Raw genomic sequence first — 17,259 nt, 5'->3', positions numbered from 1 at the left:
TAATTTCAAATTCATAATTAGATATTTTTGAGAATTACGGTTTTACCTAAATTCCAAAAATGTCAATAATTTTATCTTGTTATTTTATCTTTCACTTTTTCTCTCATTTTTTTGATTTCTAGGCTTCCAGTGTGTGATTGAGAATCTCTGCCACTTTTTCTAAATCTGTTGTCTAGTTGGGGTAGTGCTCACTCCAATAAATTCCTTTTGTTGGGTTTGTTTAAATTTGTCTGGTTGGAACTCGTTTCCTTTGAACCACATTAAATAGCTAAACTCTAGGTTGTTACTTTTAAGTTTGGCATTATAATTTTTGATAGGTAACGCTGGCTTTATAATTAGAGGAAAAATCCGATGGCCATTTCATCTGAAATGCTTTTTTGTTTTTTTAATTAGGTAGAAGCAAAAATTATTTTTTAATTTTCTTTGTTGGGTGTGTTATGGACGAAGGGTTGTGATAGATGTTCATTGGTTGGGATATTTTGAAAGTTTGATAACAGCTGAAATTGTGTAGCTAATTAAATATAAAAAAAAACTAAGATTTAGTTACCAAGATGCCAGCCCCCTGTAGACATTTTTTGGTTACTAAGGTCAGCTATATTGGCCAAAGGAACATCATTTGAGCAACAAAATTAGTTAACTTTATCCATTTTAAAATTTTCCTTCGTATTTTTTTTTCTTTTATCGTTCTCTTGGATTATGAGTTTTTTTTATCCTTTGTTGGTACAGGTACAAATAATAAAGGTTAAACATGTAAAGGACACTTGAAGTGAAAAGGCCTGCTTTCCAGTGCAGAGGATGGATGGTGAAAGCATACCGGATTTCAAAATGCATGTCCGAGCATGTATTATGTGTTTTGTGAACATGATGTGCTTCTCCACAAATGGTGTTGCTTGAGAAATTTAAATTTTCAGTTGATGAGCAGCACTAGAGCTGCTTTGATGATGTAGCTTTGGCATTGGGTTATAGTGTAATCTATTTTTCTGATATAGTTCTGGAAGTGTAATCTTTTATTGTATCTAAAGGGAGTATTTTGCTGTTTGTAGTACATTGAAACTACTTTACAGATTTGGATCATCATTTTGCTTTTAAGAATAGAGGGATGTACTTATCAAAAAAAAAAAAAGAATAGAGGGATGTGAATTTTCTCAGATTCAAGTAGTAGTGAGAACATTGCAGGCATGGATTCTGCTCTGTTTTTTTTTTTTTTTTTTTTTTAACCGTTTTATGGCTATAGCACTTATCTTGTTTTTTGGGTTTGTTTATTTTGATTATCTATGGTCTTTGTCCAAATTGTAGGAGAGAAATGTACTCCCACAAGAGAGAAAAGATGATCATTTAGTGCTGTTGATGCGGCATTGTAAAAATCCATTGAGGGAGTTTCAGACTTGAAGGCCTACTTGGCTGCAAGGTTTTCCATATGGACAGTTTTTGTTTCTTTGAAGTAGTGATCTTTGGCATTGATATTGGAGCTGAGAAGATTTACAACAATAAAACATGAACTGCAGCATTTTCCTTTATTGCCCATCATTTTCAAGTAGTGTTTCTTTCACGCATGGCTACATTTTCCTTTATGACATGAACTGCAACACTTTTGAGCAAGATGTAACAGGTCCTACTATTAAACATGAACTGCATTACTTGTGTTAATTTCGTATGGACAATCTTTGTATTAATTTTTAATTTCTAATATATCCAGGATACGTCATGTTCACTGAATTATAAGACTTAGAGCAAATCAGTCGGGGAGTTTCTAATATCATGAGGTTATTGCTGTAGCACCACTACAAAGCATTTTTAGATTTTGTGGAAACAGGTAATATGTATTCAATAACCGTTTCTTTTATGTTTCCAGTGCAGCGGATTGGATAATTGCGGCATACATGATGAAATTTGAATGAGCAGCATATAAGTGTGGCTTTGTTGTTGGGTTGGTAGTTACGGCATTGGGTATTTTGTGTAATAGTTCTGGAAGTGTACATAGGAAAATATGGTATTGTTGGTGTTGGTATTTTTGGTATTTTCGGAAGTGTAATAGATCTATTCTTCAAAGCATTTTTGGAAGTGTACATAGAAAAATATGGTATTGTTGGTGTTTGTAGTTTTGGTCCTTTTGGAAGTGTAATGGTGCTGGCAATGTACATACACAATTCACAAATATTTAATACGATATCCGGAGGCATTGGTAAATTATTGTATTTTGGTAGCTTGGTGTAATCAGACATGTCCATACACAGATGTTGGAAATCTAAAAACGATGTTCCATTGGGGTGATTTTGTATTACAATTTGTATAACTGAAGATGCATTTCTTTATGCATTTGGGAGTGATTGTAGGAAGCTGAAGTTGCATTTCTTTATTAATGTATTTGGGAATGATTGTAGAAAGTTGAAGATGCATTTGGCTACTGTTGTAGGAAGCTGAAGATGCAACTCTGTTGTTGGGTTGACTAAAGAAACTTGTTGAACTCATGAACTCTGTCACTCTTGTTCAGAAAATTATCTTTTATGTATTTTATGAAAAAATATATGCACAGTGACTGTTGTTGTGGTGTGTTATTACTATATGTATTATATATATATATATTCAAAAACAGAGCAAGCACATTTGGAATATAGACAAGTGGGGTCATTTTAATGCTTTTTATCTTCATGCCAGCTCCAGAGTTTGTTTCCACAGAGAATAATTGATGGGGGATAGGGATCAAATGCATAAATATTGCAGATATTTTCTGAACAGGATAGCACCACCATATTCATTATAATCTGTGAAGTATGTATTTGGCTACTTGTTGGGTTGACTGCAGAAAATTACTTGGACATGATTTTGGTGGAAATGAATCCAATTTAATTAACATGAAAGTGTTCAAAAAAAAATAGAGTCACTAAAGTACTGAATTCGAAGATTCCTTCCAACAACAATATAAAGTCACTAACAACAGATTTTCCAATAATTTGTCTCCTAACAAACACTAAGACCCTCTAATAACAAAGTCATCAACTGGTTGGTCGATGTATCCCAATAAGTTGGGGCTTCACTTTGATCTCAATACACATGAAACACCACATATCTGCTTCTTGCCTTCAAAACTCGACTTGATTGTTGTGGAGTCCCAACTTCCTCTTCCAAATATCTTCCTCTCTCTTTTGAAGATCTTCTTCCTTTCTTAACAATTCAGCTTTTCTCTTTACAAGTACTTTCTCTCCATCTATAGTTGCAGTAGGGTAATCTCTGATTCTAAATCTAAATTTGTTGACCAACATTATGCATGGTAGAAATAGGCTGCAAAACATATAGTAAAGTCGTAATTCATGGAGTGTAGAAAGTCTAAATTGGAATGAAAAGCAAAGGACTGTAAGGTTGTTTTCTAATTTTATGTATATTCAAATGGTATTATCATTGGTGGGAAATGCAAATCCTACCTCTCCCTTCGACTCGTGCACAAATTCAATAGTTGAAATTGCAAAATACACATGGCTCAAGGAAATCCACAAATGGAATAGAGGCATCACACCATTCTTGCTTCTTTCTACTTCTCTTATGTTATCCAAAGCTACAAAATACCCTAATCCAATTCCACTATGATACCACCAGAGCCAAGCCTAGGTAATCAACTTAATGCTAGTTGTTCATAGGAGTATCCATTGGGAAAACCATAAAAATCAACTACCAATCCAAGATATGTAAATCCAAAGATGAAGAGAATTTTTTTTTTTTTTTTTCATTTTGGTAATTAGAAAAACCCAAGTACAAAAGCAAGTTGAGCACAGGCTTTAACATTTATTTGTTTTCTTCAATTGAGAAATTCTTCATAATTACACAACTCATTAAAACATACCTATGTGGTAGCGGGCATCCAGCACAAATTTTATTAATAAAATAGTTGCTAATTTTAAGATCAAATCTTTTTTTTTTTTGATAGGTAAAATGGATTTTATTCATAGTAAATTAAGATCAAATCTAAAACAAGACAATAACAAATTCAAATGCCCAACTGTTCTCGAGCCAATGTAATCATTGTGAAGAAAAGATTCAGAGCAAACTCATAAGCCTAATCATCTTAAGATCACCACTCAAAGATACTTTTGTTGCAATAAGCGTTACAACGCAGAAGAAGAATGTACCTATGTGCATTTACATTAACGATGCATCTGGCAGCTATTCAAGATTTGAATCGTCTTAGTGAAGTCTACAGGAATCTGAGGTCAATCAAAGATATTACACAAACCAATAGTTTTATATATATATATATATAGAGAGAGAGAGAGAGAGAGAGAGAGAGAGAGAGAGAGGACTCACTTTTGGTGGCTAGCTTCGTCTTTTCGCCCGGGGGGGGGGGGGGGGGGGGGGGGGGGGAGGCTTCGCAAAGAGGGAGAGTGAGGGTGGGGTGGCTTCACAGAGATGGAAGAGGGTGGGGGGCTTTTGTTCATCTAGGTGAGGGAGAGTGAGGGGTCGTGCTTCGCAGAACCGTGACGTGACTTCCGAACCGGATTCGCCACGCCAGGTGTGTGTTGTGCGATTTGAAGACCAGAGGATGAGTAGCATTTTTCTTAATGAAATATATATATATTTGGGCAGCTAATTGATAATGTGGCCGGGTGATCTCATCAATATTAATTAATTCCCTTGTGATTTTCATTCCTTGCTTTGTTGAAACAGTACTTGATCGATCCCAACGGCAATAACATTAAATAATATTGATCAATTGGTGATCAGGCGTATAAAACATCTTGATCGACTTATAATGTGAGTTTGAAGCTGCCACGCATGCACCTCCCTGTAATTAGACATGATCCGACTACAGAGCTTTTCATAATTGTAAGTTGATGGTGATGGTTTAATAATATAATTGGGTTGTGGAGAGGATACAGATGAAAGCATTGCTGGTGAAACTAAACTGTTGTTGTAAGACCTATTGCAAGGACCCCGCTGGCCCTCCAAAGTATAAGATGCAATGCTATATTCTCTAAAAAGAAATGGAAAAGTTGCATTTTAATGGGATCCTAAATCATTCAAAAGACATGACCTCGTGATGACTATCTTTGTGGCCTGTGCGTGGTGGCCCTCCCTTCAAAAGAGGTATAGCGAATCTTGTCACCTCTAAATAGAAGAGAGAGAAAAGAACAGGTAAAGCCTCAATTACCAATACATTAATTTTTCCTACAAACCCTGCTTGGATAAGTAAACCAAAACAAATTTCATAAAAAGAATAACATAAGAGAGGTAATTTCCACAGCTTATTTCATCATTTAACCAAAAAAAAAAGAAATCAGAGTCTAGCCCGACTTTTGAAAGCACCATAATGCTGCTATTTTATATTATCCCTTATCACATAATTTACCCATAAAATTATTACACAATAGGCATAGGCATAATAATATCAACACACTGTCTTTCCTGAAGCAACCGACCATTCGGTATTACACTTGCAGTCACCCAAATACAATCTTCATCATGTCTTTTATCATATATATCACACTGTCCAACTTGCCAATACCCCACATCACAACCAGCAACCTTCCCACTGTGGCTCGTATTGTAGCGAACAACTTGGCCTCGAGTAGCATTATATATTTTATTGGCTGCCAGCTGAAGACCATAACAGTGTTTTTGACAGCTAGAATGTCTAACAGTTGAGTAGAATGGGGAGCACATTTTTATTACACCAATTGTCCGAGGCACGAGACCCAAAGCAACAGATGATCTTATTTCTATCCATCCCAAGTAACCAGACAAGGCATCTACTTCTTATGAACTTCGAATCCATATTTCTCTTACACCAGGCTTTAGAGCTTGACGAAATCTGTAAAAAGAGAAAACCGAAGTGCAGATAATAACAGACAACCAAAACAGAGGAAGTTGAACAAAAGCAATGAACCAGAGAAAGTACAAAAAAATTTCAGTTCAAGTAAAGATCCTAGTAGCCCCAAACAAACAAAAACTAGAACTGTGTGCATTGCATGCTATAGTTTACTGGTTACTATTCATATATGTTTTAGTAAACTTAGAGGCAGTCAAGTTCCTCTTCCCCAAGGCAGTGTCAATTAGAGAAGAGTACCACAAAAAATGAATTTCATGTAATTATACACCTGAACAGAGAGGAAAGAGATTGTGGTGTCTTTCATTGTAATAAGGCAGAAAAGCAGGTCATCATCTATACCAGTGACGAGATTTGGATATGAAATCTAGAGCAAGGGTTGTAAAAGTAAAGTAATATTGCCTGAGAAGAAACTTATCAAAGAAATACTGCCGGAGAAAAAGGGGTGCAAGTTGACTGAACTCTATACAAATCAATTGGTGGAAACCCAAATCTCACAACCAAGAAAGATCTGGTTCACATTAGGCTCGAATCTCATACAATTGTGGTGAATGAAATAAATAGCTTGCTATAAAAATGATCAAAATGATAGATTTTCATTCGTATCCTATTTAAACCAGACAAAATGAGCCTCAGAAGGAAAGCTACTAGAGTGGGGTTGGTGGAAAGCTACTAGAAGGAAAGCCTCAGAAGCTACCATACAAATCAATTGGTGGAAACCCAAATCTCACAACCAAGATAGATCTGTGGTTCAGATTAGGCTCGAATCTCATACAATTGTGGTGAATGAAATAAATAGCTTGCTATAAAAATGATCAAAATGATAGATTTTCATTCGTATCCTATTTAAACCAGACAAAATGAGCCTCAGAAGGAAAGCTACTAGAGTGGGTTTTTTTTTTTTTTTGGGGGGGGGGGGAAGGATCTGCTCACATTATATATCATTCCTTCCATCTCTGGTAATTTCACAGAGTAATCTGCATATTTAAAGCTAAGCCCTATATTCACAACATTATTAGCAAAGCAACAGACTAGGTTATTAATTTCCAACCAGTCACCCTAAATTGAAAAAAGATACCAATGCACCTCTACGACTTGAAGATTCAAACCTCCAAATAGATTTTTTATTTTTATTTTTATTTTTTTTTTTTTTGCATGTTACTAGGAAATGGTAAACAAGTCATAAAGAAAAACCCAAGCACATGTTTGTGCACATACTGATATAGAAGTCAAATATCTAATAAATCAAAACAACAGCCAATTCAATACTTAATGTGTTTGTTCTCATTGATAATTGGGGATCAAGGCTCAACAGCAGAAAAATACATGGTGGGAAAACATGTACCACAAAAAACCAGATTTATTGTGGAGAAGAAACAGGAAAAACAAAAACCGTCCCTCTCAAACAAGAATTTATATGGATAGGCATTAATGTCTCCCCTTCCCCCAACACAATGGAAATTTGTGAAATTGACACAGAGCAAATATTTACTTCGATAAATTTTTTTAAATAGGCAATATGTAGTTAGATGAATACTCACTCAAGTAGTAGCAAGTGCCTGCAAGAAAGCCATCGCCACCAATGCTCCAACACTAATTCAACATTGACAAGGCTACAAAGTTGGAGTCTAAATTCGGTAGCAAAAGGATGCAGTACATTCACCAGAATTGTTCCCAAGGGCCTGAGGAATGGGTTTGTCAGATCAGAATACTTGAAAAAGAAAAGTTTGTCAGATCAAAATGAGTTCCTAATTATGGCAATAAAATAACTGACTATAATAATAACAAGGCCTAATAATACCAGCAGTAGAAATTACTAACTACAACTAAAAAAAGAAAACTTGATCTTACCATCTATACTCTCGCACTGACATCACACGAAGTAACGACCCGTCCAGATGGACTGTCCTTGATATTGCTCAGGCAGTCGAGTAAATTTCTGATTTCCATTGATGGGGTTATGCTGTTGCTGCAACTGCTGTTCATGGTGCAGATTTAGCTGTTCAAGGGTCTGGTATTCTTGCCAGCCCTTTTGGTTATCCACTGAGAATGGCATGATTGGAAGTTGTTTTCCAGGAAATGGAAAGTTGACAGTCCCACTCGAGCCATTACTGATATTGATGTGCTGGGCATTAGAATAAGATGGGTAATTGATGGAACTATTTGTCCCAGAGCCGTTCCTTGATGATGGCAACTGGTACCCATCCAACCAGCTATAGTCATCCATTACTGGTATCTCACTCACCAAATCTGACCCAGAAACAAGTTCATTCACTTGTTTAGGGCGAACAGGGTTAAAACCAGGTGGGGGCCCAAGGTGCCTAATAGGCCGACTAACTGGACTTCTTCTTGTACCAGCAACTGAAGCTGATGATGTTTTCACAACCAAATTGTCTGGCATCACCCCAGACAACGGAAAAGCATCAATCTTAGATATGACAGGTTCTGGAGCTTTTGTATGACTGTAAGACATACTGCCATTATTGGCACTGACAGCTTGCTGGATGGAAGCTGAATGGACAGGAGTGAATATGCCATTATCCTGGTGCTCAGATTTCATTAGATGTCCATTCTCCGGAAACCTTAGACCTTTCAAGCCGTTAGAAAGAACAGACTCCTCTTCCACTGACCACTTTGAAGCATAAGATTGAATTGGTTGAGGATGCCGGGGGACCATATTAGCAACAGATAAAGGCACTTGTGAACCTGAATCAAGAGCAATCTGCTGCCGAAGATTGCCAAGAAACTTCATATCATTTGTAGAAACATTTAGACCAGGATCCAGGCCCTCATATGTGGCCCACTCCAGACCAATCGCATCAGATCGCCTCTCAACCACTGTAGGCTTAAAAACTATTACCTCATCCTCCTCTTCCCCTTCTAATTCAGGATTTTGCTGCGGAATGCCCAGATTCTTTGTTTTCTCCAACTTCTTTTCATAAATCATACTATTTATAGGAGGCATGGCCCCATAAGTGGTAGTGAACATGCAACCATTTGTGGTTTGAGGCTCAACACCGATAATAAACTTCTTGAACTTTGAATCAAAACGCATCGGTTCTTGATCAACTCTAACCACATTTGCAAGATGCTTCCCTGCAGCTAGTATCCTTCTAACACGGGCTATTTTTTCCTTATTGCCATCAACACCAAAGGAATGCTTCCTAGAAAAATCCAAAATTGTTTGTGCGGGAAGTAATGGCAAAAATCCTCTTAACTCCAAGTCCTCCCACAAAGCAAGCCGATTTTCAGTTTCCTCTTCTTCATACCTGCTTATGTTATTAAAGCAAGTCTCATCTTCATCATCATCATTGGACATCGCCTTATTTGACAAGAGCTTATTCAAGAAAGATATGCAATTGTTCCAAAATCTTGATCTAACAGTTTCCTGTTTTTCATCTGCATCACTGCCTGTTGCAACATCTGGACAACACGCCAGCCATTCTACAAATACCAGAATGCCAGGTAAAAGGTAACTTGAAGAAGGATCATGCAGCTGCACACATCTCTCTAGAATGTGCCCCATCAACTCAAAAACAGCAGTAAATGCATTCTGAAGTAGAACAGCACGCTGTACAATTTCCGAATATGATTGACCTTCAGCCTCCCTTCTTACATTATGAACTGTGAATATAAGAATGGAAATAAGCCTAACAATGAGAAGTCCATCCTCAAGAGCATCAGCACCAAAATTCAGCTCTTCTTGTGGCCCAGAAGACAGAAGTTCACGCAAACCACTGCTAACCAAAGAGAGAACTTCTGCAAATGTCTCCAGGCTAGAAACATAAAGCCAGGACACCACAGGAGGGGGAGGTGAGAGAGAGAGAGAGAGAATCAGTCTACAGAAAGTGGTTAAAATATACCCATAGTAAAATTTCCCGGTAAATACCTTGTGCGAGTGAAAAGAATTCCATTTAGACGAACAAACCGAACGCAAAAGGATTTATATGTCTCTAGCCCAGTGGATGCTCCGTCCTTTACCTGGCTGCCATCTGAGTTTGTATCTTTTGATGCAAGTTTCACATCCCCTTTCCCTTTTCCCTTGCCAGTCAACCGCACAGGAGATTCCTTGATTGCAGAAGCCTTGACATCCTCGGATAGTTGAGAGTAAGTCTGACGATTCTGCCAAGAATGAAAAGCCAAACAAATAAGAAAGAGAAGCATTATTAAGCCAGATACTAAAAAAGTTTTCTCATAGCATCAGAAATCATGACTCAAGACAGAAGCATAAAAACTGAAAAGAGCTTTTACTTTGGCAAAAGCAACCAACCAAAATATACATTGCTTGACTCCAGAGAGGTCAAGTCAACTTCAGTGAATGTCATCCAATATTTCATTCAACCACTGCAAACACAATTACACCGTGGAAAAATGCTGCTGGTTTATTTATTCTATGTGAAGACATCCCAAAAACATTTTGGGGCAGGGAATGGAATTTGATTTCATAGTTAATACTTGCAACAAAAGCATATTCCCCAAACCTAACAGATAATGTAAACTTCACGTTTTTCATTGAGAAATTCAAGGGAAGTGATATTGAAGGAAGATCATATTCACAGTTTTCCCATCCCAATACACATACAAACAATCAGGATACTTACAATACATGTATTTCTGTATTATATATATTCTGATGATAAGTCATTATGGCACCGCCTATCTCATTCTTCAGTATCATTTGTAAAGCATATAGCTAGCGGTCCCTTTGAGCCAGGATCAAACTCTTCTTTCGAGTATGATTGGGGGCCTGCAGTGGTAGAACCTGGTCAACTGGGCATACTACTTCCCAACCTTCTGGTGAAAATGCATCTTATGTGGTAAAAAAAGATCCATGTAGCCAGCCTTGATTTAATGAGATTAAGCCTTAGTTGAGATAAGTCAAATCATCTCATATCAAGTTTTATAATCAGTCAACTGCCTTTAAATCAAGATTAGCTTCCAACGCACCCGCTTGCTCATAGTTATCTAACTGATGTTACATGGTTCACCTGTTAAAGAGCTTCCAACAGAAAACAAAAATGGCCTAGTTTCCACCTTTATTCAAAATGCAGTAAGCTTCTAGAATTCCATCAGAAGAGGATCATTTCACATACTAAATCAGTCTAGTATTATTCTAGAATCCAATGAATGAGATGAAACCTGTACAATGGCTAGCTGTTAAGTCCCCACAACAAAACAAATACTTCAACAAAAATAATAGTGATTAAAAAATTAAAAAAAATAAAAATAAAAATAAAAAAACAAACAAAAAAGAAGGATATAACAGCCACAAGTCAGAAAAATAATACATATTTTTTAGACTAATCAATTAAAAAATTATACCTTCTCAAATGCAACAATCAAGTTATCCCTTGCTGTTGAGAAGGGACTATCCACTGCCAGACTCCGAAAATATCGATAAACTGTCAATAGCTCGTCCCCCGAATAGGAAGCCAATATAGCTAGCTGAAATGATAATTAGAGGATGTCACAATGAAAGATTGAAATCACAACAAAACATATGAATCCACCGAATACACAGAATATGTTACAATGAATAATGGCAGACCAATAATAAAGGGAAAACCTGATGATGGGGATTCCCACTTGTTGGCCACAGAGATGAAGCTTGCAAATAGTAACTTGAAGCTGCAGTATACTCCCGACTTTTAGAGACACCCTCCCCATATAGTCCTTTATAACGTGCAAGGTCACCCAAATATATCAAGCAACGGTGACAAGATATCAGACCTTTTCTCATTTCAGTAGATTTCTTCCCATCTTTCTCCATAACAATTCGGTTGTCTGAATCCTCAGAAAAATAACCCAGAGGAAGGCCATACTTAGCTCGGATTTTCAAAATAAGATCGTGGTAAAACCCAGTTGCTTCTGAAAGGAAAGCTTTGAATTGCATTTTTATTTTTGCAATTCGATCAGGTCGAGCAGGGCCTTTCACACCCTGAGATGTGTTTGAGCCTGCAGTTGCTAAAGTAGCACTAAAGTGCTGTCTCAATTCCTCAATTCTCCTGTAGTGTAACTGCCATAGAGCATATTCAATGCTGTGCTGCTCAGAGAAAACATGATCCTCAAGAATTATTGCTTCATAATTCTCACGCATCTGTTGCCAAGTATTCGGATCTGATGGGATGCGTGCCTGGGCCGACCTTCGTCGCCTATTTTCCAATTCCACATTCTGCATAAAGGACAAATGTACTATTAAAGAAAAGATATATTGTACAGATATCTATATATATTTTTTATTACACACACACACACACATATATATATATATAGAGAGAGAGAGAGAGAGAGAGTCATCCACGTAAGAATTCCGGCGAGATTTTTACTAGCATAAATTAGTTTTATGTTGCAAAGATAATCCAAGCCCGATATTTAGAATGGAAAAGGCTGAATTGTAATGAGGAAAGAGGAAATACCTTCTCATAAAGACGTTGGGCATGCTCCCTAGATGTTGGAGCGGACATTTTATCCATCTGTTCAATCATCATCCATTTAACATGCTTGCCTAACTTCAAACAGAATTAACTGCAGAGGATCTACAGACACATTTTTTTTTTTTTTTTTTTGATAAGTATGGATCTACAGACACATAAAAGATCAATTTGAAGACAACTACAGCTTTTCAATAAGAATAGATGAAAGAAAGAGAATAATAACTGGCTGCCAACATTAATAGCCAAAACAACAAATTTAATCACACTGTTCCTCAATAATATACTGTGGGTCAGTCCGGTCTGAGGTAAGTCACGTGGTACAAGTTTTAATCACTTCACACATTGGATGTATTCTATAGAGTACCAGAGTAAAGAGAAGATGGAATCAGAAGGCAAAACCAGTATGTTAATCACACTATAATCATAGAAAAGGAAAAAAATTGCCACGCGCTCCCCCAAAAAATTACAAAACTTCTTGACATCTTTTTTTTTTTTTTTTTTATCAGTAAACAAGATTGTATTGATCATAAGAATAGGCAAGAGCCCCAGTATACAGGACATATACAAGAGCAATGCCTAAGCGTGATTAATGGTTGTCAAAAATTATCAGTTGCAACACAGTGAAAATCCTTTTGAAAACTTCTAACAAAATACATAACCCAACCCTACCATTTGATCAACTGAGGCAAAGCTGAACAACTAATACCCATACCTCTTTTTATATGATTTTCTCAAGTCTGGCCTTGGAAAGCAGCTTAAAGGCTTAAATTAGGTAAAAGTGCAAACACTCATGTTCTTTACGCTATTTTGGGAGCAAGCTCATTTTGTCCACAGGGAATGCAGTTTTAAAAGATTCGATGCTTAATGCTTTGAGGATTGTGAATGGAAAATAGAGGAGCTCCAGACTTTCTTTCCCAACACTCTCCTCCTTTCGACATCTTCGATAGATTTCAATAGGCTTAATTTACATGAATTTCTTGTATCTTTTTCTCTTTCTAGTAGGTCAATCACTTGTATACATCTCGTGCACTTTGAGTGTGCCTTTTCCTCTTTTAATGATTTTTTTTTTGTTTACTTACAAAAAAAATTGATGCTTATACAAGTGGAATGAAAGGAGGACCACAAATATATATATTTATATAACTACATATGTTAGCCTCGTAAAGCTGAAAATTAATTGGCTCAAGTCCGAAAACGGGCATATCAAGTGGGAAAAAAACACACTTTGAGATTACATATTATGATTTCAAGTTATTTGTACAGATTGTTTTTCTTAAAACCTCTAAGCTCGAGTCATGATTGATATTTTCTTAAAATGTTGTAAAGATCAAAATTTCAATCCATCACATTTCAGACACCCAAGATTCTCATTGACAAGTGTAGACCCTGTTCTACAATATTAAGAAATGTCAAACTAGCTTGCAAGCAAATATTCTTACTGGAAATAAACTACAAACAACCATTATTTTCTATATATCGCTCCTAAATTCTAAATAACGGAACCGCTTGTCTATGCAAGAACCATTCCATAGCGTACACTCAGAAGAAAAATTGACCAGCCAAAGAACTCTTGAACCATCATTACTACAACAGCACCATACAGATTTTGAACCGTTTATTCTCATCAAACAAACCCAGTGAAATAAGAAGTCAATTTAAGAGAAACTACCAATTACATTTAGCATGAGATGTAACCTCTCAAACCTGCAAATATCCACCCGGCGGCCGAAATCTTGTTGGAAAAGAAAAGAAGCCAAATGGATAAAACCCTAGAATTTCTAAAGTTTTGACAACTGCAACCCGTCTGAAGGCCTCTGACACCCCCACCCCTCCCAAAAAAGAAAATAATAATAAAGGTAAAAAATACCACCTCCAACCTTTTGAGCCTGGCACAATGTCCGACTTAATTACAAAGATTTATGTTCCATTTATAATCCGTTTACGTTAGGCTGCTGCCTCAATTTTCTCTCCATCCAAGCATTGGGAAAATAGGAAAGAGTTCCATAAAAACCAGAACACTAGTTCTTTTAAAACCAAAAAAATGATTATTATCCGAAGAAGAAGAAGAAAAAAAAGGCACACGATCAGGAAAAAAGAAAGGTAAATAAACCGAAATTGAACCAGATCTGGTACGGAGAAAAATGATGAAACAAATAGATCAATCAGCTCAAATTTTTTCAACAAAAAAAAAAAAAAAGCACGAATATCAGAATGCAAAAAATAAGAAGAATAAGATCAAAAGTATAAGAAAAATTACACACCTCGCGAATCAGATCCACCGCTCGAAGTGTATAGGATCAGAGCATCGGATAGCGAAGAAATAGAAAGTGTTTGTTAGGGTTTGGATCGTTGATAGAGAGAGTCTCGTTTTGGGTCTCTAATAGGCCATTGGGGATGAGATTAGAGTTTTACATATTTTATATATAAATAATTAAAATAATTAAAAGCAAAATTCTTGCCACTTTCTTTCCTTCGATTCTCCGGTCTTCGCCTTCGACTCCGACTCTTCTCTGTCTTTTCAGTTTTACATGACTAAAACGACGACGTTCTCACCCCACCCCCAATTATTGACTTTAAATTTTGTTTTTTCTTTTCTTTTGTTTTTTTTAGTTTTGTTTATTTTCGGGACTTCACGCGCTCATGGCTGTTTGCTGCGATCTCCCAAACGACGCCGTTTTTTTTAACTATTCCTCTCTATATTTTTTCTTAAGAGTAGGCATTTCTTTTTCTTTTTCTTTTTTTCCTTAAAAATTACTTTTATTCTTCTAATTTTTTTTGTCCATTTATTTTTTTCCTATAAATTTCTATATTTTCTCAACTCTTAAGGAGTATTAGGTCATTTTCATTTATCATTGTTTCTCATTAATAATATTTGAGAAACAAGTCTCTTAATCATAATTTAAAAAATGCTTAAAAAAGCATTAGAATTCAACATAAATATTAGGTATACACAAAATTTAATAAGTGGAACAATATTATTTCAATCTAAATGTCACTTTACTTTTAAACTAAAATGACGCAGTTTCATCTTTCTTGATTTTGATAATTACATTCTCTTTTATTTTCAATCAAAATTTTCTTCTCTCATTTCTCGCACAAGTTTCGTTATCTAAATGCCGTACCATTATTATTTGTGTTGGCAAGTGTTAGACAACCTCTTGACTTCTATGTTCCCAATAGGTGCCATTTGCAAAGATCACCAACATCAATATGTGGCAAGAGAAACTATCAATAAGTCTTCCCCACCTTATTGACAAAAGCTAATAAGCAACACACAAATCCACTCTTCTAAGGACATAAACGCCTACTTTGCTATGTAGAGAGGAGATTATTTGATTAGTTGAGGGGTACAAACATCATAGTCAAGAGAGTGAGTCTTTCCTATTGGGCTTCTTCCTCTATCTTATTTTCTTCAACTTGTAATAAAAGAGAAAAAAAAAAAGAAAGCTTAAGAGTTTTGTTTTATTATTATTATTATTAGCATTGAGTGTCAGAAAATAGCGTCTTGACTAATTTTGGAGATATACAAGCCCTTAATAAAGAGTTTTTTGCAAATACATCTCAAATAATTCAAGAATAAAAATCATCAGTCCGATGACATATAGAGATTTTTATAATAGTACATTTTCATAGTAGATTATCTCTACCAAACGTTTGCGAACTTAAATTTCAATACAGAATCACACAAATACTTGTGTTATTTATTTAACTTTGATACCTTCCATTTTTAGTCATGGTCAAGTATCATTTGTTGCATGCATATTATCCAACCACCATTGACAACCATCATTGAAAAATGACATCTACGATCAAATCTTCCACTCCTCTACCATTCGAGGCCATATGACTATTGTTAGTCAATATGTCCAAAAAATGCATTAACAGATAACATTTAAGTAGTTGAGGAGGGTACAAGAGGTCTCAATTTTTTCCTTGACGGAGGAAAATGATGATAAAATTATTAAAAACAACACCCACTTTTCCTTATATTTCTCATATTGTTGACTTTATGTATGCTTATATGAACGTAATGACTGCTTAAAATCTATTAGTAGTGAATTAACTTCGACAAAAAGTAAAAAAAAATTAATAATAAAAAAGGGAAAAAAATATTTAACACTACAAATGTTATTTGGGAGCAAAAGAGTGTGAATAATAAATATTCATCCTAATGTTACCAAATTCAAACCAATCTCGTATGCATTACAAATTCAAACCAACCTCCTAGGCAATACAATAGTAATGATTGTCTAAGGCCACGTTTGGATAGTGAAAATATTTCATCTCATTTTATATTATTATTACAATTTTTTTAAATTCTTACACAAAATATAATAAATCATTTAACTTTTTCAAATCTCAAAATAATAATAATATTAAAAAATAATATACTAACAATATTTTATTTAATTTTAAACTTTTATTTAAAACCATCTATCTTATCTTACTATCCAAACCGCACCTTAAACATCCCCAACTTTCCCTATGAACTCAAACCTCTCTATTTTTTTGTTTCCTTTTTCTATGATTGATTTAGATTGAATCCAACGATTATGCAAATTGATTAGCAAGCTCTAGTGAATAGTCTCAAAATGGGTATCCTACATCTATTGATAGTAGCCATCAGCAAATCACCACATTATTGAAATAAGTAATTAAAGGGGACCATAAAAACTATATTTGTTAGATAGAGATTAAAATGATTAACTCTACTTTCAAGTAATTCGCTCATTCCACACGAGAAATCTAATTTCTACTTGAAAAGATCATCGTTATGAATTAAAATGAGTTAATGACTAAGAAAGAAATTGATTTGCGCGCTTTTAAATTAAAATTACTAGATTGTAAAGGGAAGAAATATGCATTCTTTTTTAATTTTGTATTTTTGTGATATATTTTTCTTATGAGCATTATTTTTATTTATATTTATATCTTTTTATATTTATTTATTTTATACTTATGTTATGTCATATTCGAAATAAAATTGGTTTCCAATAAAAGATAAATAGG

General features: G+C 35.3%; 1 protein-coding gene and 1 long non-coding RNA gene across 3 annotated transcripts; both read right to left on the bottom strand.

Annotated features, from left to right (window-relative positions):
* Window positions 1–2,821: 2,821 nt before the first annotated feature.
* Window positions 2,822–4,352, bottom strand: LOC122293248. Its single transcript, XR_006237221.1, has 3 exons — window positions 4,297–4,352; window positions 4,122–4,196; window positions 2,822–3,279 (listed from the first exon to the last, which is right to left on the bottom strand). It is a non-coding gene; the product is annotated as an uncharacterized LOC122293248 (long non-coding RNA).
* Window positions 4,353–5,214: 862 nt separating this feature from the next.
* LOC122293247 (protein SMG7-like) lies at window positions 5,215–14,737 on the bottom strand. Of its 2 annotated transcripts, none has more exons than XM_043101773.1 (8): window positions 14,511–14,737; window positions 12,232–12,288; window positions 11,382–11,987; window positions 11,138–11,260; window positions 9,705–9,937; window positions 7,667–9,591; window positions 7,357–7,497; window positions 5,215–5,800 (listed from the first exon to the last, which is right to left on the bottom strand). In XM_043101773.1, the coding sequence occupies exons 2-6, from the start codon at window positions 12,286–12,288 to the stop codon at window positions 7,689–7,691; spliced, it is 2,922 nt and encodes a 973-aa protein (XP_042957707.1). In that variant the 5' UTR covers window positions 14,511–14,737; the 3' UTR covers window positions 5,215–5,800; window positions 7,357–7,497; window positions 7,667–7,688. The 2 variants fall into 2 exon arrangements, with proteins under 2 accessions (XP_042957707.1, XP_042957706.1); XM_043101772.1 differs by having other exon boundaries at window positions 12,232–12,351; window positions 14,511–14,736.
* Window positions 14,738–17,259: the final 2,522 nt, after the last annotated feature.

This window comes from Carya illinoinensis, chromosome 14 (genome assembly GCF_018687715.1).
Source record: "Carya illinoinensis cultivar Pawnee chromosome 14, C.illinoinensisPawnee_v1, whole genome shotgun sequence".
In the NCBI taxonomy this organism is placed as follows: domain Eukaryota; kingdom Viridiplantae; phylum Streptophyta; class Magnoliopsida; order Fagales; family Juglandaceae; genus Carya; species Carya illinoinensis.
Note: the sequence above shows the minus strand (reverse complement) of the source record. Positions and strands in the feature narration are given on the sequence as shown.

What these genes read in the sequence shown, in the direction of transcription:
- LOC122293247 (XM_043101772.1), bottom strand. Translation starts at nt 12,303, where the DNA reads ATGATGATTGAACAGATGGATAAAATGTCCGCTCCAACATCTAGGGAG. An exon ending in CCCAACGTCTTTATGAGAAG is followed by an intron (nt 11,988 to 12,231) that starts GTATTTCCTCTT and finishes TCCTTTATGCAG; the next exon opens with AATGTGGAATTGGAAAATAG. An exon ending in ATTCTTTTCACTCGCACAAG is followed by an intron (nt 9,592 to 9,704) that starts GTATTTACCGGG and finishes TTATGTTTCTAG; the next exon opens with CCTGGAGACATTTGCAGAAG.